Below are 26,003 nucleotides of genomic sequence, written 5' to 3'. Positions count from 1 at the left end.
TTTAACTTAAACATTTTTCTGATTACATCATTTGGGAACTGCCTGACTGAGTTACTGAGGCTATTAGTGTGAGAGAGCCACTATAGCAGAATTAGCATCAGCATGTACACTCTTCAACCCTGGATTCTTCAACTGTGTGTTAATTTAGTAAATCTGCAAAGTTAGTTGTCATCCTCGAGGACAGAAGATCACATAATCCTGTAGCAAAGGTGCTAGTGCTAGGACATAATGGTTAATATTATTATTACGGAGAATTATAGTTTCACCTACTCATTAATAAGCTCAGTCATGAATACTGTGTACAGCATACTAGAATTCATAAATTTAGAGATGATGGCACATTCCTCTCCTACAGTCAATGGGCCAAAAAGGAGCAGGTTATTGATGAAAAAGAAACACATTATCAAGTTCATCAGAGAGTAAAATTGTTTTTTTTTACACTGCTAGGATTTAATTTTATACAGAGTGAAAGTATGTTATATTGCTGTGATAAATTAATATTATCTTGGTGCCTACCAGTTTGAAACCAATGTACTTCTGCCACCTCGTGGTGGAGCTCAACAGACAAGGAAATTAAATGTGAGTAAAAATAACAGTGAAAAGATAGATGAAGATGCTCCCAGCCTCCTGTTGTAGTCTTAGTACATTAGTGCAGCATTACAGAGGTTACAGAACTATGAATTATAACAAACCATGATTAATAATTATTCTGTACAATTATTAGCAATTGGAAGTTGCTTGTGTTTACAGTAAATAGTTCAAATATCCAAGGCACTGTAACCATAAAACATTCTGGATTATTCTTAATGAAGATGGATGGACTGGCAATTTTATCAGAGCTCATACATGGAAATGTCTCTCCTGACTTAGGCAGTGAACTGATCTGTAAGCAGCCTTCAGTAAAGCTGCACTGGGTACAAGCACAACGTTATCGCAGCATAAATTGGAAATTTAAATATCAAGCTCAAATACCATTTCCGTAACATAACAATTAATTAATTTAGCAAAATGCGACAGGAAAACTATTTCTAAAACTTTTTCTTTCTTTTGGTGTAGCCTTATAGATGCTCCGAATATTAAAGTTACACAGCTGAATAATAACAAATGAAAAAGGGATGTGGAAAGGAAAGTGTTGAATATGAGTTTGTATTGCACAAGTTAGTGATACCATATCCATAGCGTAACAGCACTTAGAGTTGGCCATTGTTTGCCTTTCACAATACGATTTTAAAAATCATAATTAAAAGGTATAAAATATTTTTTTTAACGGAGCATGGATGACAGTGACACCATAGCAATGCACGTTGGTCTAAATGAATTCCACACAATTGATGCCTGAATATCTTGCAAACATAAGAGAGCATACAATTAGAAAAGGTCATTTGGGCCATCAATATCTTTTCTTCCATAGACCATGCACAATCGATTCCCAATTTATTCAATCTCCAGAGCAAATTTTCTGCAAAAAATCTCCCTGGTCCCACAAAAGCATGTATGTGAAACTCCAGGCTATCCATCTAACTTTACATCATTTAACCAAGACTGGTTATTTTAGACAAAGGACAAGAATGGAAACAACTTGCATTTATATAGGATATGGACAGCAGAGTTTTGAATGAGCTGAAGCCCAAAACAGCAAAAGTCCAGACTATCTTTGTGAGGCTCAGTGGAGCGGTCCAACTCCTCTTGGCTCACACAAAGAAAAGTTTAACACTTAACTTACTCTTCTTCCTGCAGACCAGGTTTTACTGACCAGGCCAGCTGCATTGGGCATCCTGCTCAGAGGGTGTTTAAAATGCCATCAGGGTCCTATGTACGCCATAGGAACCTAATTTGCATAAGTGACTGAGGCTCTCGCTTGATTCAGCTGAGTGCCCTGGCCACCCAAAAAAACAGCGGCACTGAAATCGTCGCGAGGCGGGAATGGAGTGGGAAATTGACCTGCTGCAATTTAACTCCCGCTCTGCCCAGTTTCCACTGGGTGGGGAGAGTTAAAATTCCCTCTGATGTCTGTGACCCCATCCAACCTGTGAACAGAATTGCGCATTAAGTGCAAATGGGGCGGGGATCGAACGCAACAGGTCTCCGCCTCTTTATTCCTTTCCCTAGCAATAGGCACACATTTCCCAAGGAAATAGGCACACATAGGGTGTTAGGCATAGGAAAACTGGCTCCACGATCTAAAAACTAGGGCAGAAGCTTGTACTGGACAATAAAGTTATTAGCTGGCTAGGAGCTGCTTCAATTTGACAAACAAGCTACAAAATGAGACAAAAGTTACTGTTGCTGGATAAAAAAACAAAGCCACAGACTGAGATAGGAACTGCTTAATGTGTTATTAATTGAATAGAAGCTTCTGCTGAGAATTTTTTTAATTCTGACCAGCAGTGAGTTCTGGTTTGAAAGCTAGGACACTGGCTGAGAAGGAAGTCCTACTAAATGAATAAGCTAGTGACTGAGAAGAGAGCTCCTACTAGATAAATGAAATAAGGCAGTTACTGAGAAGGGATTATTACTTTTAGGGGGTTTTATTTAATATTTTTTCTGGTTTCCTGCAGGTGAGCTCTCATTCACTATGGCCCAGAATATATCTTTGCCTGGACCAGTATCTAGGTAATTTGTAGCAAACCCAGGGATCAAACAGAAAACCTTCCTTACTGTATTTAGCCTTACTAGTTTCATTGCGTGCCCTCGTGTGATCATCCTCGACTTCAAAAGGCAGTTGAATAACTTCTAGATCATGACTTTGGCTATAAACTGCCAAATGGATTTATTAACCTCTAAATAGATAATTGAACAGAAGCAATGCACAATATAGATTTACAGTAATTACAGGTTTAACTATCCCTCCTTGGAAGATAGAAAATAACATATCTGCTGAACCTGAGAAGGTATCTACGCCAGACCCAAATTCCTGTTTTACATGGCCGCTATGGATGCCTCTATGTTAATTTTATGATTTATGTCAATTAGTGTTAATTGTATTCAGGTGGTGGGTATCAATTGGGGACTCTCTTGTATCCTTTTTACAGGAGAACTTAGCTAGGGTATGGTTTGCATGTAAGGGGAATCCCTGTGAATAAAGGCTCAGAAACAACTAAAGACCAGGCTCTATTATTCTATCCTTCACCACATGGTTATCCAATTTTAACACTCTAAAGCACTGGATATATGGCATCGGATACGTTTCCAGTGCTGTTCAGGCACGGGAGGTTGGCTCCCTAATGGGACCTCTGTGTCCCTGTTTTCTGGCTGGAAAACGGGCGCAATGAGGGCAAATTTCACCCCCACTATCTCTCTAAGCTGAGTCCACTTTCTGAAGTTTATCGAATGCAAAACAAAAACTACAATAGTTAAGTAATCAGCAATCTCTTTTTAATTAAAAATAAATTGGAAATTTAATTTAGCATTTTTAACTAAATGGATAAATGTGCAAGTTAAGTCTCCCGACAACAATTATCTCCTCTATGATACTGTAGACAATACCTAGCTTTGCCAGCCTACCAATCTGTTTGGCCTTTATGTATGCCTGTATTTTGACAGGAAACCCTCATTACTTTTGGGTGTATACCTTTAAAGCTGTTACAGTCAACTTTGGCAAGCTTCAGCTGGCAGAGTGTCTGGGAGCTGATGAACCAATATTTCACATTCCACCTCATATTATTACCTGATGCAGAACAGCTGGGGTCTTATTGTTTGTGCAGACCTAGCCACTTACCTCCACGAATGAATGAAATGAGCTAAGGCGTGAAAAAAAACATACATTTTAGGGCAGTAAAACTGTTTTACTAAACCGATGGAAGAGTCAAAGAATATCTGAATATAATAAGGAGAGAACAATGCAGACTGAATTTCAGGACGCTAGCCTTCACAAAAAAGTAAAATTAAAATTATTCAGCAAAACAAATGTAGATTTTTCTTTGTGGAGAGGAGATTGTAATTCAGCTTTCTCAGAGGGTGGGTAAGCATTTTTATTTTTTAAACTGGGTAAACTAGTTATGATCTGAAAGATAGGGATGATCAAATATTGTGCGGAACATAATGATTCCTTCATTGTTGAAACTACTAAGGAATCACTTAAAAAAGGAATTTTTAAAAAAAGTAAAGTAATCTAAAGAAAAAAAGATAATAAGAAAATTAGTGTGGGTTAATTAAAATTGTTCCCTATGTTACTTTAACACTTTTTGTGTGAAGAAGGACTTCAAAAAAGAAAGAAAGAAACAAAGAGATCAGCTCTGTGGTTCTGTGTTTTCAGGAGTAGCACAGATGGCTGACCCCTCCCCTGTTTTGCTCAATTACTGTTAACTATGCTGCATTCCAATGCTGCTAAAGAGAGGGTGTTCTCCATCAGTACCTTTTTTTATGGAGAGATTAGTTCGTTTCCAGCTGGGCAATGCAGCAAGTTTGTGCTGGTCCATTTATTCAGCCGGCAAGCTGTCCTTCCTGCGTATTTTCAAACGAGCAGCGCAAATGGTAGAGCATTTCCAGATTTCTGCGTTTGACTGCGCATGTGCGCTCGTCGGAACTTGCTCTTCCATTTGCCCTGAAATAACGGTGAGCCCTGTTAGTGTCGTCGTTATTTTATGAGCAATTTCAGGGCCATTAAGTGTGCACGTATAACTGATAAACTAGAATTGATGTATGATAATGTGTGGTGGAATAAATTTTATAAATTCTGCTAGTCTTGGATTCATATTTTGCGTGTTCTATAAGTAAGTATCTTTATGCTCCCAGATCTACAAAAACGCCCTATGTGCATTCCACCCTTTTAAAAAATTCAGGGAAGAATGCAAGGAAAGTCATTCTTTTGCCTCAAAAAATGTTTAAAATCCAAGAACAGTCAGAATCTTCATCCCTAGACAGTCACAGGGCCTCGGGCAGGCCTCCGATCCCTGGGAAGTTTTGGAAAGGCTATCTTATGATTTAAACATTTAAAGTTTGACATCTCTGTAACAGGTACTCAGAATGAGTTTTCAATGAAACATGCACCCCACATACCGCATGTTATATCAACTAGTTGATATCCCATGGCATTGTACACAAGGAGTCAAGACCAGGAGCACTATTCAGGTCAGAGCTAAAGGGTGAAGGGATAATTGGACCCAGGTGGAATGGGGGAAGGGATGGATGAGAGGAGAGGAAAGAAAGAGGAGAGGATGAAAAAGGAGGGAAAGGGGAGAAGGGGTGAAGGAGAATGGGGAGAGAGAGAAAGTGGAGAGGAGATAGAAGAATAGAGGGAGCAGAAGGGGATGGGGAGGGGAATGCAAGCAGAGGAAAAGCAGAAGGTGGCAAACTCAGTGGGGGAGGGGGTTTGGGTTGCAGTGAGCTGGCCTTCCCTTCCCTTAAGTTTATGCTCACTAGGGAGGCTAGGGCTAAGGTCCTTCCTCTTTGCCGGGCACAAATGTCTGCTCATTGGGAGGGAGGGGTGAGATTTTCTGCTCAGAGGAGTAGAATGGAGCATTAACTTCCCCACCAGCCGAAAACTTTCAGCTTACATCCTGAGTGGGGGAGTTTGGTGCCTACTTTCATAGCAGTCTTAATTATCTGCTGATTGGGAGGGGATGTGAGCAACTGATTCGTTATATGCAGTTAATTCATGCTCAGTGGGGGGGGAGGTTGTTCTGAGGAATTACTCATGTTTATTTTTAAAGTGTGCGAGCTTCATTAAAATTGCTTGGGACCTTCTAAGTTATGCTTATGTGGACGTTGTTGGGGGACCTCACTGTCAAGGCCATGATTTTAGTCTCAGAAAGGAAGAGGTTGATTGATAATTAAGGGATGGCATTATGTTACTGAGCAATGTGCGGTGAAACAGTTTCTTTCCTTTGCAGGTTTTCCTCACCAATCAACCAAGCGAATCTCCGGTATTGACACTAAGGATTGGCATGGTTCAGTCAAAATGGCCTCCCTCCTCAGCTTTTCTTTTGTTGCTTTCCTTGGCTTTTCTTCCATCGCTGTCTGCCTAGGTCGTGATTTTACATTGGATTACTTTGTTGCCTCAAAGTCTGGCATTGCACATATCAAAAGTTCAACAGTGCTGTTGACAAAATGCCACAATAGAGGACTTTTCAACACCAAGGGCTATCAAAAACTCTGTCAGCTTGGGTGGGGGTGGGGGAAGAAAAGGGGCAGCTTGTTCATGGGTGGAAGACGCAGAGAGACACCATCAATGGGAATGGAGGTGCATTTGTGGGCTGATGGGGCTGGAAGAGAGGTGAAAAATCACCCAAGGATGGAAAATTGCTACCAGGGGGAGTGGTGGGGAGCGTGTGGGAAAGCAGGGGAATGACAAGCCTTCTTGGGTGAGTGATGGCTCTGGCAACTGTTCAAGCAGGAGAGAAACAGGGACACCATTGCAAGTACATCCATGGGATCAGATCTGCATCTCCAGCCAGTATTCCACCGGATAGATGACATGTGGTGTTGATAAGGGGACTACATTCATGTTTTAATTTTTGCAGTTATTTCAAGTTCTCATTCTAAGCTCCTGTAATTACAGTTCACACATTCCTATGCTACCACCTAGTGTCTCAGTGGTGGAATACATGTTAACTGTCAGGACCAAAATACAGTACCAGTAAGTGGTCCTGTAGCTAATGACAGGACTTTTAACATTGTAAAGGCTAATCACAGCACCAATCTCATCTCCACTCTTCTTCTCATTCACCCCCTTCCTCTCTCCCCCTTCCTTCCTATCTCCCTCTCCCCCTTCCATCCTATATCTCTCTCCCTTCCTTCCTATCTCCCTCTCCCCTTCCTTCCTATATCTCTCTCCCTTCCTTCCTATCTCCCTCTCCCCTTCCTTCCTATCTCCCACTCCCCCTTCCTTCCTATCTCCCTCTCTCCCTTCCTTCCTATCTCCCTCTCTCCCTTCCTTCCTATCTCCCTCTCCCCTTCCTTCCTATCTCTCTCTCCCCTTCCTTCCTATCTCTCTCTCCCCTTCCTTCCTATCTCCCACTCCCCTTTCCTTCCTATCTATCTCCCTCTCTCCCTTCCTATCTCCCACTCCCCTTCCTTCCTATCTCCCACTCCCCCTTCCTTCCTATCTCCCACTCCCCCTTCCTTCCTATCTCCCACTCCCCCTTCCTTCCTATCTCCCACTCCCCCTTCCCTCCTATATCCCTCTTCCCCTTCCTTCCTATCTCCCTCTCCCTCTTCCTTCCTATCTCCCTCTCCCCCTTCCTTCCTATCTCCCTCTCCCCCTTCCTTCCTATCTCCCTCTCCCCCTTCCTTCCTATCTCCCTCTCCCCCTTCCTTCCTATCTCCCTCTCCCCCTTCCTTCCTATCTCCCTCTCCCTCTTCCTTCCTATCTCCCTTTCCCCAAGTGCAGTGTTAGGACCGTGCAGCTCATGCAATTGAACAAGGCCCCGAGCCAATCCAGTGAAAGGACACCTACAATGGTAATAGCTGATCCATGATCATTTTGTCAACTCTTTTTATATTACCTGTTGCAAACATGTCTCTGCATGATGGTATGTGTGCAGATTTGACACCAGTTTAAGTAGGTACTATTCAGTCTAATTGTCTCGTAAAATTTAAGGGCACCAAACCCAACTTTTGCATGGGGCCCCAGAAAGGTAAAGGCCACTCCTGCCTTTCCGTCCTTTAACAACTCTCCTCAATCTCAGTTGGAGGGGAGGGAGACTGGGCTGCTCTTCTTTCCTCCAGTGATGTTGCCTTACCTAGCCAGGCCTGGATTTTAATGTCAGTGATGAGGAGGGGCGGATTCCGATTTACTAATTTTGATCTCGTCAGACAGTAAGATTTACACTTTTGCATTAAGTGAAGGTGAGAGTAGAATGAACAATCAAGGGAGTGTGCTCATTTAAAGCCGACACCTATTCCGCAGGAAGGGAGATGATGGTAGAGACTGGGGATATAAGAGAAGTTTGCCGAAACATTTCTGAAATAACTAATTGGGGAAGGGAACCACGAGGATAAATGGAGGGGGGCTATCTCAGATCACCTATAGCAGTTAGAGAAGGCAAATTTCCACAGGGTTGACTGGTTAAGGTCAGACCCGATTGGTAGCAGAAATAAGACTTTGTGTGGCAGTCCTTTTTATGTGATCCTTTGCACTGTTCCGGACATTCTTTTGAGTGGTTTAAAAATATAATTTTTAGCATTCTACCACAAAGGGGAATAACAGTACTTTTATTTTACACTGCCACACTTAATGTGGAACCACTTAATGTTTAGAGAGTCTGTGATAAAGGCAAACAGCATCCTGGTTGTCATCCAATGTCTTTGTAATGGAGCCGGAGGGCAACACACAACTAATGCTACATTGGAGGTTTATTACAATATAAATGTGAATCATGGTGCTGCCTACAGGAATAACATGTACTGCGCTATGTGTGGACATTTTTAAAATAGGTTTTCCCCACTGACAAAACCTGACATAAGATGTTTCAAAGCATCTTGAGATGAAATGTTGTGACCTACTCAGCAATCTTAATATGATAGAGAAATTTACAAATTTTTGGTAGGGCCATTTGTTTCTTTGGATTTTCTTCTGGTCATGCTGTGCCTGACCTGAAGATGACACTGTGTATCCAAAGTACAAAACCTTGATCAGTAGAACCACCCCTCCCCAAAAAAAAAACCTGAGAACCACTATTATTATCTTTAGCAGACTTTGAGAATAATCTATATTATAGTCCAGTGTTTACTGGTGAATTAGTGGCATCCACTGGTAGAATGCGAGTACTGCAGTAACTTTCTTTTAAAGGTATCAACATATATAGAAGTTACAACACAGAAATATGCGATTCGGCCCAACCAGTCCATGTCAGTATTTACCCTCCATGGCAGTCAATTTGCGTACAGCAAGGTCCCACAAACATCAATGAGCTGAATGACCAGTTAATCTATTTTAGTGGTTTTGGCTGGGATGAATGATGGCAAGGACACCCAAAGAACTGCTTTCTTCGGAAAAATCTTTTATATCCACCTGACTGGGCTGACGGGGCTTCGGTTTAATGTCTCATTAAAATACAGCATCTCTGACAATGCAGCACTCTGTCAGTACTGCATGGAAGCGTCAGCCTAGATTATCTGCTGAAATCCTATAGTCTAATGTCAGTTTGCAGTGAGTTCAGTTTCTTTGGGCATGATTTTAGCCCGGGGTGGGGGGTAGAAGTCTTGTCTGAAAATCCGGAAGTACAGGTTTCCCGGACGTCCTTATGATTTTGAAGTAAGGACGTTGTTTTTTCTTTTTTGCCGGTTTCCCGGCCGACAAGCCAACCTGATTGACAGGCTGGCTCTCAGTCAGACGGGAGAAGAGCCAGGAAGAGGACGTGTTCAGGTAAGCGTTAGATTGGGGGCGGAGGGGATCATCAGGGGGAGGGGGTCAGGAGTCACGAGGGGTCAGGGATCACCAGGGCAGTCAGTCATCGGGTAGTCGGGGTCACTGGTGGGTCAGTCATCGGGGGGGGGGGGGGGCAGTCATCAGGTGTTGTCATCGGGGGGGTCAGTTACCAGGGGGGATCAGTCATTGGGGAGTCGGGGGTCACTGGGGGAAGGTCAGTCATTGGGCGGGTCAGTCATCGGGGGAGGGGTCGAAGATCGTGGGAGGGGTGGAGATCGTGGGGGAGGTGGAGATGGGGGGGGTCGGAGATCGTGAGGAGGGGTCAGAGATTGTAGGGGTGGTCACTGCAGGTAGGCTTGTTGGGCCTGGGGAAAGCACTCCTGCTCCTCCAGACCCACAAGCAGCGCTGTAAAGGCACTTACCTGCTGTTTCAGGCCTTCTCATCTCCTCTCATGTGTCAGGAGAAGGCCCGGGGCTAAAATCAAAAAAGCTTTGAAAATGGAGGCCTGCAGTCTCCTTAAAAGCTTTCACTGACCGACCTGCCTCCTAAGAGCGGGTTTGTCGCCCACCCCTCGCCCTGTCCCCATGAAAACCGGAAATGGGTGGGTTGGAGGCAAGTTGGGGGTGGGATTTAGATTTTTGCAATTGTTACTGCCCTCTACACACCCATTTTTCAGGCTAAAATCATGCCCTTTTTGTGCCATTTAGGTCATATCATCACTCATTGTTATAACCTGATGACATCACAGCTGCCCATTCTAACCTGCTCAGTGTTCCATCTTTCAATATTGCACTGATGACATCACAAATAAAGGAAATAAATGGAACTGTGACAAAAATGTTCAAAGCTGTAATTAAATTTTTCCTAATTTCAGAATCATCTAAAATTCCAACTCCATTTCTACTTCTACTTCTGTTCATTTATGGATTTACTGTATTTTAAAGCTGTTTGTGAGATACAAAGGGTGTTGTCAGACAAGGATTATAGATCCGGTGACAGACAGATTAAACAGACAGGAACAGCTTAGTAGGAGGCTTTTTCGGATATCACACAGAGGTAAGGAAAAAAATCAGCTGCTGTACACAAGCTACATATCCACCAGTTTCTTAGCTTTCATTTTATTGTATGCTGCATATTATTTGTAACATAAAAAAATATAGTAAATCCCTCAGTAATGTTGTTCTAAACAAACAAAATGGGCTCTCTACCAGTGAGACATAAAATATGCATTATATCAGGGTTACAATATATCAGAGTGTTATGGGGGGAGGGAGGGAATGATGATTTTAAAAGTTTAAGTACTTACATGTATATGTTGCCATATGTATGTGTTTTAATGTCCTCCTCTTCGATTGAGAAACATAGTCGTTGATCAGTTGCTCCATATCCTTGCAATTGGTGTTGGTTATTCCAGTAAAGTTCAATACTGTGATGGGTCACTTTGCCCACAACTGGAGGGGCTGGCTTGGGGACTTCCACTTGGCCATTTTTTTTAAAAGAAAAAAAAACACAACATAAGGTCATGGCATGGCAGTGCCTTCTAAAGAAACCCCGTGAACTGCAACAATGACCCAATTATACTGGTTCCCTTACTATGAGGATGAGGCTGCTGCTGTAGAGATCCTCGATATCACAATATTATATCATAGCTTATATTATTATTGTTGCCAGGTCTAGTGCAAACAACAGTATCATAATTGGGAATGGTCTGTATGCAGCATGGCATTACAAACATATTAAAAGCATCTTTTTAAGCACATGCAATTATCAAAGGAAAATAATAATTGTAACAAACTTCAGGAAATGGTCCAGTAAAGTCTCCATAAAGAATCAATTGTAAATATGTGAATAAACTAACTGTATTTATTTAGTTTAGTCTGTTATTGAGAGGTACTTTTCCTGTTGATGTCAGAGCTGCTGAGGTTTATTGCTATGGGTGAGTTATTGGACTTTTGAAATTCATTATAGTCGTTCTTTTCATTTGAAAAATTTCATTCACCATGATTTTTCTTTTCAGCAACCTATATCTATCTATTTATTATTGATCTAACATGAAAAGTCTTGCACATATGCACACTTCCTGTCAAGTAACACTTACTTCTATAACACTTTCCTGTCACGCCTATTTCTGTCAACCAGTTTCTGTCTTGGGTCGATTTTAACCCCCTCTCCCCTGCTGGGCAGGAACAGTGCATGAAAGGGGTTAAAATCAGCCGAGTCGACACATCCACCCGGCACCACTTTATCTTCGTCAACTTTCAAGTTGGCCAAGGCTTCCGTTACAGCCAGGCGGGGGACTGAATTAAAATGTCACAGTTTTACTGTACATTGGTAGGGAAACCTGACTAGTGGCAAAGATGCCAGAGGAACCTGGCAGGATGCAGCAGAGCGACCAGAAGAGACCATGGTAAGTTTTATTTTTTGCTGTTCAGGAGTGCTGCTCTGGACCCCAGAATGAATCTTTGGTCCTCCGCTGCCCCTGCTTTCACTCTCCCTCCCCACACCGGCATGTGTATGAACCCCCACCACCCCTTACCTTATGCCGGGGACCATTCCCTTGGATCTCCAGCGGCATCTGTTCCCGCCCTAATTCCCGTTCCCGCCTACCGGCCCTGACGTCATTCCCGCCAGCTTTGAGCGGGAGTCAGATTTGAGAAATTTAAACATGACAGGGCTAGATAATGTTTCCACGTAAATTCTGGAAGTATTTATAATTGACAGCAAGATTAGTCATTCACAAAATATGCTGTTTTCTAACTCTGCTCCTCCTACCCACTCTCCAAGAGATTCAAAAATTGCAGACAGAGCTTTGTTAGTTGAAAATAAAAATAAATATTATTAAAGCAGCAATGTAATGCCTCTGCAGAGATGTGTTACAAAGCAGTGCTACAGACCCATGGCTTTTTCCCCACGTTATGAGACCTGTTCTGCTCCAAGTGCTGACAGAACCTGGAAATCCGGCAGTGTGCCAAACCCCATATTCCACCCCCCAGTTCGGCTAAACTCCATGGCCAGATCCAATGCGACCAAAGCCCAGGAGTTCCCCCCAATACTGTTAAACTCCATGACTCCCCTCCCCCATTCCTCCTGGTGAGGGAGTCTAGGCTAAGGGGATATAACCTTAAAATCAGAGCCATTCAGGAGAGAAGTTAGGAAACACCTCTTCATGCAAAGGATGGTATAAGTGTGGAACTCTCTCCCACAAAAAGCTGTAGATGCTAGCTCAATTAATAATTTTAAATCTGAGATCAATAGATTTTCGCTAGCCAAGGGTATTAAGGGATATGAAACCCAGACGGGTAAATGGAGTTAGGATACAGATCAGCCATGATGTCATTGAACTGTGAAACATGCTCAAGGGGCTGAATGGCTTACTCCTGTTCCTATGTTCCCGGTACAGCTAAACACCAGCAGCTAGAAATTTCTGACCAACATAGCGTGAGTGACAAAGTTGGGGAGGAACCTGGTTCTGCCAAGTCTCTTACTCTTTCTTCTCATTTGTGAAATTCCAACGAGAGTGGGCAGGCAATTTTTGTATCTACCCTCCCTTTACATGGTTACATCAAGAGGAGGTGGGATTGGCAGGATGACATCATCCACCAGCAATCCTGCCAAAAGTCAATTCGCACAGCGTTTAGAAATAAAAATCAGATTTTCTGGCAGGAATGGCCTGCCCCCCCAATGGGGCACAAGATACTACTCCATATTTCCTCGCCCTCTCCCCCACAGGTCAGAAGCACAGGGAGCATCATAAATGACGCACATGTTTTCTGCCTTTATGCTAATGTCCCATCCATCACTGGGACGGGGTCAGCGCTGAGGCAGGTCGGTCAGCAGAAATCTTGTTCCACCGCACTTGCTATGGTGGGAATTTCAGGGCTCAATTACCTATTTCCAATCTAGTACACTTTGCATACCATCTTACTCTATATCCTTTGTTTTTTAAAAAAGAGATCAAATTTCAATACATAAATAATAATCATCATAGAACTACATAGAATTACATAGAATCTACAGCACAGAAACAGGCCATTCGGCCCAACAGGTCTATGCCGGTGTTTATGCTCCATACGAGCCTCCTCCTTTCCTATTTCATCTAACCCTATCAGCATATCCTTCTATTCCTTTCTCCCTCATGTGCTTATCTAGCTTCTCCTTAAATACATCTATGCTAGTCGCCTCAACTACTCCTTGTGGTAGCGAGTTCCACATTCTAACCATTCTCTGGGTAAAGAAGTTTCTCCTATTGGATTTATTAGTGACTATCTTATACTTATGGCCCCTAGTTCTATTCTCCCCCACAAATGGAAACATCTTCTCCATGTCTACCCTATCAAACCCTTTCATAATCTTAAAGACCTCTACCAGTTCAGCTCTCAGTCTTCTCTTTTCCAGAGAAAAAAGCCTTATTAACCTGCTTCACTGCTTTTGTTGATTTGTATATCTGTAGCCCCAGATCTCTTTGCTCCTATATCCCATTTAGACTCTCATTATCCAAGCAGTATGTCATCGTGGCCACTAATTTATAATTTTCATAAAAATGGAATTAATCATGAGATTTGATTCCCAAAATACTGGAAAATCCCACAATACCATGTAATAAAGATTGATTTTCACTTATACAATCAACTTCATTTGCCCTGAGAACAATACATTCTTTATTACCTGGCATAAAATATTATACAACAGCAAATTCCACCCCCACCTCCCACTCACTGTAAGTAACATAGGAGAGATCCTTCAGTATTCATAAAAAGAATTTTATTTTGACAAATAATCTATTGAAAATCAATGAATTATTTAAATACTATGCACAAAAGGTATGAAGTGACCTAGCAATGAAAATTTGATGACAACACATTAAGAATGAACATCTTTAAGGATTTTCTATGAAGTACTGTATACTAGCCTATATTTTATGTTCAGGGTAGAAAGAAGCCACAGGTCATATAATATGGTGAGACCAGGTTTCGCACTATTTGTCCCAGGTTTGTGTAAAGCACGGCCCAGAAGGATGTGTGAACAAGTAATTTTGAACTCCTGGCTAATAAGCGCTTTGTTATCATTACTGGTCCATACTCCTAAAGTGAGTGCTGTCCCAAAAACAGCAATAAGTAGTTGTATTCATTGAGAAATTGATAGTCATAAAGGTGGAGTTTAATGTGCATCCTAAAGGAGGAGAGGGAAGTGCAGAGGTGGAAGGATTTAGGGAGGAGATTCCAGAGCTTAGGGCTTAGGCACCTGAAGGCATGGACACCAATGGTGCAGCAAAGGGAGTGGATGTCAGAGTCAGATGAATAGGGAGTTTAGGGGGGTGGGGGGAGGGAGGGAGTCCAGCGCTGGTGAAGGTTACAGATTGAGGAATAGCTGATGCTTAGGGGGGATTAAAACATAAGGATAAGAATTTTAAATGTGAGACATTGAGTCAGTAAGGGCAGAGATGTTGGGCAACTGGGACTTTGTGCAGAGTAGGATAAAAGCAACAGAATTTTTGGATGAGTTAAAGTTTATTGAGGATGGAGGATGGGAGGTCAGCCAGGAGAACATTGAAATAGTTGAGTATGGAAGTGACAAAAGGGCAGATGAGGGTCGCAGCGGCAGATGGGCTGTTGTAGGGATAGTGGCAGGTGATGTTATGGAGGTGGAGGAAGATGGTCTCTGTTATGGAGAGGGTATGGAGTAGGAAGCTCAGCTCAGGCTCAAATAGAACGCTGAGCTTACGAGCGGTCTGGTTCAGCCTGAAGCAGTACCAAGGAGGGGTTGGAGTGGGTGGCAAGCCTACAGCGTTTGCTGATGGGACCAAAGATGATGGCTTCTGTAGTGATCATAATTCAGTTAGATTTAGCATAGTTATGGAAAAGGACAGAGATAGAACAGGAGTAAAAATTCTAAATTGGGGAAAGGCCAATTTTACTAAGCTAAGAAGTGATTTAGCAAAAGTGGACTGAAAACAGCTACTTGAAGGTAAATCAGAATCAGAGCAGTGGGAGGCATTCAAGGGGGAAATTCATGGGGTTCAGAGTAAACATGTTCCCACAAAAAGGGTGGGACTGCCAAATCTAGAGCCCCCTGGATGACAAGGAGCATACAGGGTAAGAGAAGGCAAAAAAGGGAAGCTTATGTCAAACACCAAGAGCTCAATACCGCAGAAAGCCTAGAGGAATATAGAAAATGCAGGGGTGAAATTAAAAAGGAAATTAGGAAAGCAAAGAGAGAGCATGAAAAAATACTGGCAAGTAAAATTAAAGAAAACCCAAAAATGTTTTATAAATACATACAGAGCAAGAGGATAACTAAGGAAAGTGTAGGGCCCATTAGAGACCAAAAAGGTAACCTATGTGTGGAGGCCGAAGATGTGGGTATGGTTCGTAATGAATACTTTGCGTCTGTCTTCACAAAAGAGGGGAACGATGCAGAGATTGTAGTTGAGGAGGAGTGTGCAATATTGGATGGGATAAACATAGTGAGAGAGGAAGTATTAAGGGGTTTAGCATCTTTGAAAGTAGATAAATCACCAGGCCTGGAAGAAATGTAACCCAGGCTGCTAAGAGAAGCAAGGGAGGAAATAGCGGAGGCTCTGACCATCATTTTCTAATCCTCCCTGGCTACAGGCGTGATGCCAGAGGATTGGAGGACTACTAACATTATACCGTTGTTTAAAAAGGGAGAAAGAGATAGACCAAGTAATTATAGGCCAGTCAGTCTAATCTCAGTGGTGGGCAAATTATTGGAATCGATTCTGAGGGACAGCATAAATCATCATTAAGAAAGGCACAGGTTAATCAAGGACAGTCAGCATGGATTTGTTGAGGGAAGATCGTGTCTGACTAACTTGATTGAATTTTTTGAGCAGGTAACAAGGAGGGTCAATGAGGGTAATGCATTTGATGTAGTGTACATGGATTTTAGCAAGGCTTTTGACAGTGGCAGACCGGTCAAAAAAGTAGAAGCCCATGGGATCCAAGGGAAAGTGGCAAATTGGACCCAAAATTGGCTCAATGGCAGGACGCAAAGGGTTGACGGGTGTTTTTGCGACTGGAAGGCTGTTTCCAGTGGGGTCTTGCAAAGCTCAGTACCAGATCACTTGCTTTTTGTGGTATATGTTATTGATTTGGACTTGAATATGGGGCACTTGATCAAGAAATTTGCAGATGACACAAAAATTGGCCATGTGGTTGATAGTGAGGAGGAAAGCTGTAGACTGCAGGAAGATATTAATGGACTGGGTCAGGTGGGCAGAAAAGTGGTAAATCAAATTCAATCCAGAGAAGTGTAACGTAATGCATTTGGGGAGGGCAAACAAGGCAAGGGAGTACACAATAAATGGGAGGATAATGAGAGGCGTAGAGGAACAAGGGGACCTTGGAGTGCATGTCCACAGATCCCTGAAGGTAGCAGGACAGGTTGTTAAAGGTGGTTAAAAAGGCATACGGGATACTTTCCTTTTTTAGCCGAGGCATAGAATATAAGAGCAGGGAGGTTATGCTAGAACTGTATAAAACATTGATCTGGCCACAGATTGAGTGCTGCGTACAGTTCTGGTCACATTACAGGAAAGATGAGATTGCACTTGAGAGGGTACAGAGGAGATTTACGAGGATGTTGCCAGGGCTGGAGAATTTTAGCTATGAGAAAAGATTGGATAGGCTGGGGTTGTTTTCTTTGGAACAAAGAAGGCTGAGGGGATATTTAATTAATTGAGGTATATAAAATTATGACAGGACTAGATAGAGTAGATGGGGAGGACCTATTTCCCTTAGCAGAGGGGTCAGTGACCAGGGGGCATAGATTTAAAGTAATTGGTAGAAGGATTAGAGGAGAGCTGAGGGGAAATTTTTTCACCCAGAGGTTGCTGGGAGTCTGAAACTCACTGCCTGAAAGGGTGGTAGAGGAAGAAACCCTCAAGTCATTTAAAAAGCACTTGGATGTGCACTTGAAGTGCCGTAACCTACAGGGCTATAGACCAAGTGCTGGAAAGTGGGATTAAGCGGGACAGCTCTTTTTCGGTCGGCAAGGACATGATGAGCCATATGGCCTCCTTCTGTGCCATAACTTTATATGATTCTATAATTCGCTCTTCCCAATGTTTAGCTGGAGAAAATTGTGGCTCATCCAAGACTGGATGTCAGACAAGCAGTCTGACAGCACAGAGGCAGTAAAGAGTTTAAGAGAGGTGGTGGAGAGGTAGGGCTGGGTAAAATCATTGTAAACAGAGGAATTCTCCAAAGACTCGGTGGATAAATGTATTGCTTGCATGAATATACATTCCAGGAAGGCCCCAAGTTCAATGTTCTATTCTGAGTTAGTTGATCTCAGCACTGACAGCATTAGCGATAATACAATTGGCCTCAGTATCCCTGGGTTAGGGAGAAGTAAGAAATGGCTATGCTTCCTGTTACTGATCACAACCCAGAATCGTCTGCTAGAAAATATATGTGGATGTTGGATCAGGACAGAATTGGACTTGGCTTTGATGCTCCCAAAGACAAATAATCTATTAACAGTCAATGTCGAGACTTCAGGAGAAAAGAAAAGTGAGAAATCTGGAAAATATTTATAATTCATTATTGGTTTTAAAGTCCTAGCAATCAGCTGGGTCCTGGTCCTATGGCTTGGTCCTATAAATGTATGCAAAGTAGAGCAATGGTAATATGAGAAGCTCGCCATCAAGCTAGGAGTTTTGTCTGAAGATTTCAGAACACACAGGCAACTAAATCTTAAGATATGGGGTGACAACTGTGCTGTGTAAATCTGTATGACATTAAGTTTAATCTGACTCATAAAACAATGCTATAGTGACTACATACACTTTGTTCACTGAAGCAGTAGAGAGATCATCTGTCAGTTTAAAAATGCACCATTAACAGAAATTCAGTAAATGATAAGCAGTAGGTGTCTTGTGAATTCTGTTGTATTGAACATTAAATGTAATTCAGCACTGCAAGATAAAATAGAATTCAACAGTAAAGCCAACATACAGAAACAGCAGGACATTGCAAGATTTGGAACATTAAGTCAACAATAAAATATGTTAACTTGTTCTTGCTTTTGTATTGATAGGGAACGTTTTTTAATAAAGAGAAAGTCTGGGAAAGTACTTTCTTTTCCCCCCACATTGTTATATCCTCTTCTTGTAAAGATACTGACCATTGCTTGAGAGCCATTGTGCCTGCAGACCTACAGTACCTACCTAATGAGAGTGAGGAACTTAAAATAATTAATATTAGTAAAGAAAAAATACTGGAGAAATTGATGGGACTAAAAACCAACAAATCCCCTGGACCTGATGGCCTACGTCCTAGAGTTCTAAAAGAGATGGCTGCAGAGATAATGGATGCAACGGTTGTGATCTTCCAAAATTCCTTTGATTCTAGAACGGTCCCAGTGGATTGTAAGGTAGCAAATGTTACATCACTATTCAAGAAAGGAGGGAGAGCGAAACAGGGAACTACAAGCCAGTTAGCTTGACATTGGTCGTCGGGAAAATGCTGGAATCCATTATTAAGGGCACTTAGAAAATCATAATATGATTAGGCAGAGTCAACGTGGTTTTATGAAAGGAAAATCGTGTTTAACAAATTTATTAGAGTTTTTTGAGGATGTAACTAGCAGGGTAGATAAAGGTGAGCCAGTGGATGTTGTATATTTGGATTTTCAAAAGGCATTCGATAAGGTGCCACACAAAAGTTTGTTACACAAAATAAAGACTCATGGGGTTGGGGGTAATATATTAGCATAGATAGAGGGTTGGTTAACGGACAGAAAACAGAGAGTAGGAATAAACAGGTCATTTTCAGGTTGGCAGGCTGTAACTAGTGGGGTGCCGCAAGGATTGGTGCTTAGGCCTCAGCTGTTTCCAATCTATATTAAAGACTAAGATGAAGGGACCGACTTTAATGTATCCAAATTTGCTGACAATACAAAGCTAGGTGGAAAAGTAAGATGTGAGGAGGACACAAAGAGTCTGCAAATGGATATAGACAGGTTAAGTGAATGAGCAAGAAGGTGGCAGATGGAGTATAATGTGGGGAAATGTGAGGTTATTCACTTTGGTAGGAAGAATAGAAAAACAGAATATTTTTTAAATGGTGAGAAACTATTAAATATTGGTGTTCAGAGAGATTTAGGTGTCCTTGTCCACGAAACACAGAAAGTTAACATGCAGGTACAGCAAGCAATTAGGGAAGCAAACGGTATGTTGGCCTTTATTGCAAGAGGGTTGGAGTACAAGAGTAAGGAAGTCTTGTTACAATTGTACAGGGCTTTGGTGAGACCACACCTGGTGTACTGTGTACAGTTTTGATCTCCTTGCCTAAGGAAAGATATACTTGCTTTAGAGGCGGTGCAACGAAGGTTCACTAGATTGTTTCAAGGGATGGGAGGGTTGTCCTATGAGGAGAGATTGAGTAGAATGGACCTATATTCTCTGGAACTTAGAAGAATGAGAGGTGTTCTCATTGAAACATATAAAATCCTTGACAGGGAGGCAGAGAGGCTGTTTCCTTTGGCTGGAGAGAGTCTAAAGCTAGGGGGCATAGTCTTAGGATAAGAAGTGGGCGATTTAGGACTGAGATGAGGAGGAATTTCTTCACTCAGAGGGTGGTAAATCTTTGGAATTCTCTATCCCAGAGAGCTGTGGATGCTCAGTCGTTGAGTAAATTCAAAACTGAGATTGATAGATTTTTGAACTCTAAGGGAATCAAGGGATATGGGGATCGGGCGGGAAAGTGGAGTTGAGGTCGAAGATCAGCCATGATATTGAATGGCGGAGCAGGCTCGAGGGGCCGTATGGCCTTCTCCTGCTCCTATTTCGTATGTACGTACATATGTTTGTATCCAAGTATTCATTCTTCCGGAATGAAACTTGATAGTGATTATAACTGCATGCGTGTGGATATCTGATTTAACTGGGGCCAGCATCACAACAGAGGCCAAACTTTCTTATGACTCTTATTCTGTGATAAAGATAAAATTATCAGTACAAATATCAATGTATTCTTCTACTGTGCATTTCCTGTTTTTTATTTACTCTAAGCATCAGCTTGGCTCAATTGGTAGCACTCTCACCTCTGAGTCTACAAGATTTTTTGAGTTTATAGTATAGGCTGACACTTCAGTGTAGTACTTTAGATGAGATGTTAAACAAAGCCCCTAACTCGCTGTTCAGATGGATGTAAATGATCCCATGGCACTTTTTAAAGAACGGCAAGGAGTTTCACTGGTGTCCTGGTCATCATTCATACCTCAACCAATGCCACTAAAACAGATTAACTGATTATTTGTTGCAAAGCTGTCTACTGAACCTTGTTCTATGTAAATTATCTGCTGTGTATGCCTACATAACAACAGTAACTACACTTCAAAAGTAATTAATTGGCTGTGAAGCACTTTGGGACATTCTGAGGATGTGAAAAATACTACATGAATTCAAGTTCCTCCTTATTATAGTAATATCTGTGATGTTAGATCTGACTCTGAGCCGAGTCTATCTTGTGTTCTAACTCTACAGATTTCTTACTGCTGTCACTGAAAATAAAGAGAAAAATTCTTCCATTGTCAGTGCCACAAATTCCTCATCTTAATGATCATCCAGCAAGAAAAAAAATGGCTTTGACACGGCAACACCAGGTCAGACTTAATCTCAATGTTAAAAATAACACTGCTATTTATATATAGTATTTAAAAATAATGTGTGTAGGAAGGATTGCAAAGAAAATATGACACCTTCCGAACCCCTATATTAGATTATTTTCTTAACCACTCGCAGAACTATTTTCAGGACAATTCACATAAGAGGTAGTACTCATTCACTAGTATCAGTTTGGCTCAGTTGGCTTTATTCTCACCTTTGCATCAGAAACTTATGGGTTCAAACCCTACTCCAGGAGTTCAGTACATAATCTAGGTTGAGAGCAGTGTAGTACCAAGAGATAAACCAAGGTGCTGACAGCCTGTCAGGTGAATGCAAAAGATCCTATGGAACTATTTGAAGAATAGCATAAAGTTTTCCCAGTTTCTTGGTCAACATTCCTCCCTCAACCAAAAACAGATTAAATTGATTATTTATCTCATGTGAAAAATAAACATAGCTTTGAATCTGATGGGTGAATAAATTATTAAGCCTTATATTTGGTCTATTCAGGGTATATTTTAAAAATCAGAAACAAACCCAACCATCACCACCCCCCCCCCCCCCCACAAAGTGCTTAACAACTAAAGCATCAGCCTTAGCTCAGTGGTAGCACTCTTGCCTCTGGGTCATAAAATTGTGGATTCAAGCCCCACTCCAAGACTTAAGTACATAATCTAGATCTTGACTGACACTTCAATGCGGTATTGAGGGTGTGCTGTATTGTTGGAGATGCCATCTTTTGGATGAGATGTTATCTGAGGCCCTGTCTCTCTGTTCAGGTGGATGTTAAAACATCCCATGGCAGTATTCGAAGAACAGGGACTTCTCCCTGCAACCTGGCCAACATTTATCCCGCAACTAACGCCACCAAAACTAGTCATTTATTTGCTGTTTGAGAGATCCTTCTATATCTAAATTGGCTGCCACATTTTTCTACAAAATAACAGTGATTAAACTTCAAAAAGTAATTGATTGGTTGTGAAGCACTTAGGGACATCTTGAGGATGTTAAAAGGCCCTACAAATAAGTAAGTTCTTTCTTTCTATATAATTCTAAATCTTTTTTTTAAATATATATAATTAAGTAATCCATAAGTTTTATACTTGAGTTCAGTATGATTAATATTTCCTACTCTTTGAGGAGCATATGTACACAAATGTATGTTTTCATTGCGCACGTGCCATAATTGTTATTATGCAACATTAAGCCATCATTGTGAATGTATGTATATGTTGTACTGTGTGCATGCATTTTACTGTGCTTGTTTACGTTGGCATGAGACTTACATCCTTTGCTGCCTAATGCATCTGCCCAGACATATTTCTACCAACCAGAAGCAGTCTGTGCTTTCATGCGTTTTTGATTGTTTTTCCATTCTAGACAAGCACCTTTAACATTTAGTAACACCTTGAGCTGATAAATGGAAAAGGGAACCGACGAACCAGAATCACATACATTTGTTTTCAATCAGCAATATTCACTCATAGTCAGACTTTATGCTCAGTAAATCTAACTTACCTTCCATGAAGTAATGTATGTTACTATTTTTCATTTGAAAAAAGTTCATTTTTTCCTAAATTAAGTCTGCAGTTGCAGACTCCCAATATCTATTACACCACGATTTTTAACCCCTTCCCTTACCCTGCCTGCTCTCTCTTTATTACAATCTCTGTCTGCCCCTCTCTCAATCTCTTCCCACCTCTGCTAACTGCTCTTTCTGTCTGTTGAGCCCCTGCTCAGTCTCTTTGATGCTCTCTCTCTTTCTCTGACCCTTCCTCTCCGTCTGATTCTTTTCCTTTCTTTTTGTCTTTTTCTCTCTCCCTTTCGACGCCGATCCACTGTTGCCAGGGAAACACGAATCAGAGCCACTCTGCCGACTACGGCGCCCCGCACAAACCAAACCAGGTCCTTTGGCGTTTCGTTTTGTCCTTGCATTGTGCTCGTGTTTGCATGCAGTGCGCTCCGGATCAGTTGAGTTGTTTAATTATACACTTGGAGAATCTGAGTGTTAAATGATCTGGTCACTGTGCTGAGTGCACTCATTAACTGAAAAGTGAGCACCAAGGGTGAGATCTTATCAACAGCAAAACAAAGTACAGTTATTTTCAAAGCATTGGCACTTCAAATTAAACTATGCATATTTTGTAATAATCACAAAGAACAAATTAAATAAAGAGATATTCAGTAAACCAGCATGTAGATACATGGTATATGACCGTAGGCTTTATTTTTTAGCCTATGCTAGGTTAATATTCAACACCGTCGATTAAAAAAATCATTTTATGGGATGTAAATATTTCAACAATAACTTGTATTTGCATAGCTCCTTTAAAGTAGAAAAACGTCCCTTGGCACTTCACAGAAGACTAATCAGACAAAAATGGAGGTGGAGCCCAACGAGATATTAGGAGGGGTGACGAAAAGTTTGGTCAAATAAGTGGATTTTAAGGGGAGCCTTAAAGTAGGAGAGGTGGAGACGTTTGTGGAGGGAATTCCAGAGCCTAGGGCCTAGATGACTGCAGGCACAGCAGCCAATGATGGGACAAGGAGTGGGGAGATTTCACATGAAGGGAGAATCAGAGGAACGCAGAGTTCATGGAGGTGGGGGAGGTTGTAGGGATGGATACAGTTACAGCAATAGGAGAGGGCAAGGCCATGAGAGATTTAAACATGAGGATAAGGATTTTAAATTGGAGATGTTAGAGTACTGGGAACCAGATCAGTTAGCAAGGATAGAGGTGATGGGTGAGTTGGACTTGGTGCAGAATAGGATAGGGGCAGCAGAGTTTTGGATGAGCTGAAGATTATGAAGGGTGGAGGATGGAAGGCTGGCCAGGTGATGATTGAACAATTGAGTCTGGAGGCGACAAAGGCATGGATGAGATCTTCAGAGGCAGATGGGCTGAGGCTGGGGCAGAAGCGGGCAATGTTATGGAGGTTGATGTAGGTGGTCTCTGTTATGGAGAGGATATGGGGTCAGAAGCTCAGTTCGGGGTCAAATAGGATGCTGAGATTGCAAACAGTTTGGTTCAACCTAAGACAGTGGCTGGAGAGGGGGATGGAATCAGCAAGGATACAGAGTTTGTGGTCGGGTCTGAAGATGATGACGTCAGTCTTTCCAATGTTTAGCTGGAGGAAATTGCAGGACTGGATGTCGGACAAGCAATCTGACAACACAGAGGCATCGGACGGATCGAAACAGGGTGAAGACGTAGAGCTGGGTGTCGTCAACGTACATGTGGAAGCTGATCCCATGTCTGCAGATGATGTCACCAAGGGGCAGCATGTAGATGAAGAAGAGGAGTAAGGATGAGAGGTGCTAGTGAAGGCCGACAAGATCTGTCTCTTCACTACATCCCTACTGTCTTGAAATCAAGATTCATGGCAGTTTGCTTCCTTACCCAGGATCGCAAAACCGTGGAATTCTTTACTTCCCCTCCTGCAATCCTCGGGCTTTCAAAATAAACTCGAACTAACAGAATTAATATTTCCTAACTTACATAGTTTATTTTATTCTTTTCAATCTCATTAAAAAGTGAAGGTAAGACGCGCTTTAGGTTGATAAGTCCTTCTCCATCTGTCTGCAGCCTTTGACATGGTTGACCACACTGTTCTCCTCCAATGCCTCTCCTCCATTGTCCAGCTCGGTGGGACTGCCCTTGCTTGGTTCCATTCCTATCCAGTCGTAGCCATAGAGTCACCTGCAATGGCTTCTCTTCCTGCTCCTGCACCTTTACCTCTGGAGTCCCCCAAGGATCCAGTCTTGGTCCCTTCCTGTTTCTCATCTACATGCTGCCCCTCGGCAACATCATCTGACAATACAATGTCACATTCCACATGTACGCTGATGATGCCTAGCACTACCTCACCACCACCTCTCTCGACCCCTCCACTGCCTCTGATTTGTCATGCTGCTTGTCCGACATCCAGTACTGGGTGAGCAGAAATTTCCTCCAACTAAATATTGGGAAGACCGAAGCCATTGTCTTTGGTCCCTGCCACAAACTGCATTCCCTAGCCACTGACTCCATCCCTCTCCCTGGTCACTTTCAGAAAGAAAGAAGAAAGACTTGCATTTATATAGCGCTTTTCATGACCTCAGGATGTCCCAAATCGCTTTACAGCCAATGAAGTATTTTTGAAGTATAGTCACTGTTGTAATGTAAGAAACAGGGCAGCCAATTTGCGCACAGCAAGTTCCCACAAACAGCAATTTCATAATGACCAGATAATCTATTTTAGTGATGTTGGTTGAGGGATAAATATGGGCCAGGACACCACGACACCAAATCAGAGGCTGAATCAGACTGTTCACAACCTTGGATTCCTATTTGCCCCTGAGATGAGCTTCCAACCCCATATCCACTCCATTACCAAGACCGCCTACTTCCACCTCTGTAACATCTCCCGTCTCCGCCCCGCCTCTGCTCATCTGCTGCTGAAAGCCTCATTCGTGCCTTTAACATCTCTAGACTCGACTATTCCAATGCTCTCCTGGCCGGCCTCCCATTTTCCACCCTCCATAAATTTAAGCTCTGTGCTCACTGACCTACATTGCCTCACAGTCTGGCAACGCCTCAATTTTATAATTCTCATCCTTGTTGTAGAATCCTTCCATGGCCCCACACCTCCCTATCTCTGTAACCTCCTCCAGCCCCACAACCCTCCAAGATCTCTGCACTTCTCCAATTCTGGCCTCTTGCGATTTTAATCACTCCACCATTGGCGGCTGTGTCTTCAGCTGCAGAAGCCCTAATCTCTGGAATTCCCTCCCTAAACTCTTCCACCACTCTACCTCTCCTCCTTTAAGACGCTCCTTAAAATCTAACTCTTTTGACCAAGCTTTCCCATCCTAATATCTCCTTATGTGGCTGGCCTCAAATTTTGTTTGATAACTCTCCTGTGAAGCGCCTTAGGACGTTATCCTACGTTAAAGGCGTTATATATATGCAAGTTATCGTTGTTGTAGTTAGTAAAATAAAAGCTGTCTAAGTTACATGAACATGAATTATGTTTTCTTAAATTGCAACGCTTACTTCGTGCTCCTTTTAAGGCTACGT

The 26,003-nt window shown here is 42.2% G+C and overlaps 1 protein-coding gene across 1 annotated transcript in view; it reads right to left on the bottom strand.

The window, feature by feature from the left end:
- fank1 (fibronectin type III and ankyrin repeat domains 1) overlaps window positions 1-22,759 on the bottom strand; it is a 43,151-nt gene extending 20,392 nt beyond the window's left edge. The window contains exons 1-2 of the mRNA XM_068002733.1: window positions 22,462-22,759; window positions 10,618-10,789 (exon numbers count right to left, since the gene is read on the bottom strand). Coding sequence (XP_067858834.1) covers window positions 10,618-10,789; window positions 22,462-22,510 — 221 coding nt within the window. The 5' untranslated portion in view covers window positions 22,511-22,759. The remainder of the gene's footprint in view (window positions 1-10,617; window positions 10,790-22,461) is intronic.
- Between the last annotated feature and the right edge of the window lie 3,244 nt (window positions 22,760-26,003).

The sequence above is a fragment of the Heptranchias perlo genome, chromosome 21 (assembly GCF_035084215.1).
Source record: "Heptranchias perlo isolate sHepPer1 chromosome 21, sHepPer1.hap1, whole genome shotgun sequence".
Taxonomy (NCBI): Eukaryota; Metazoa; Chordata; class Chondrichthyes; order Hexanchiformes; family Hexanchidae; genus Heptranchias; species Heptranchias perlo.
Note: the sequence above shows the minus strand (reverse complement) of the source record. Positions and strands in the feature narration are given on the sequence as shown.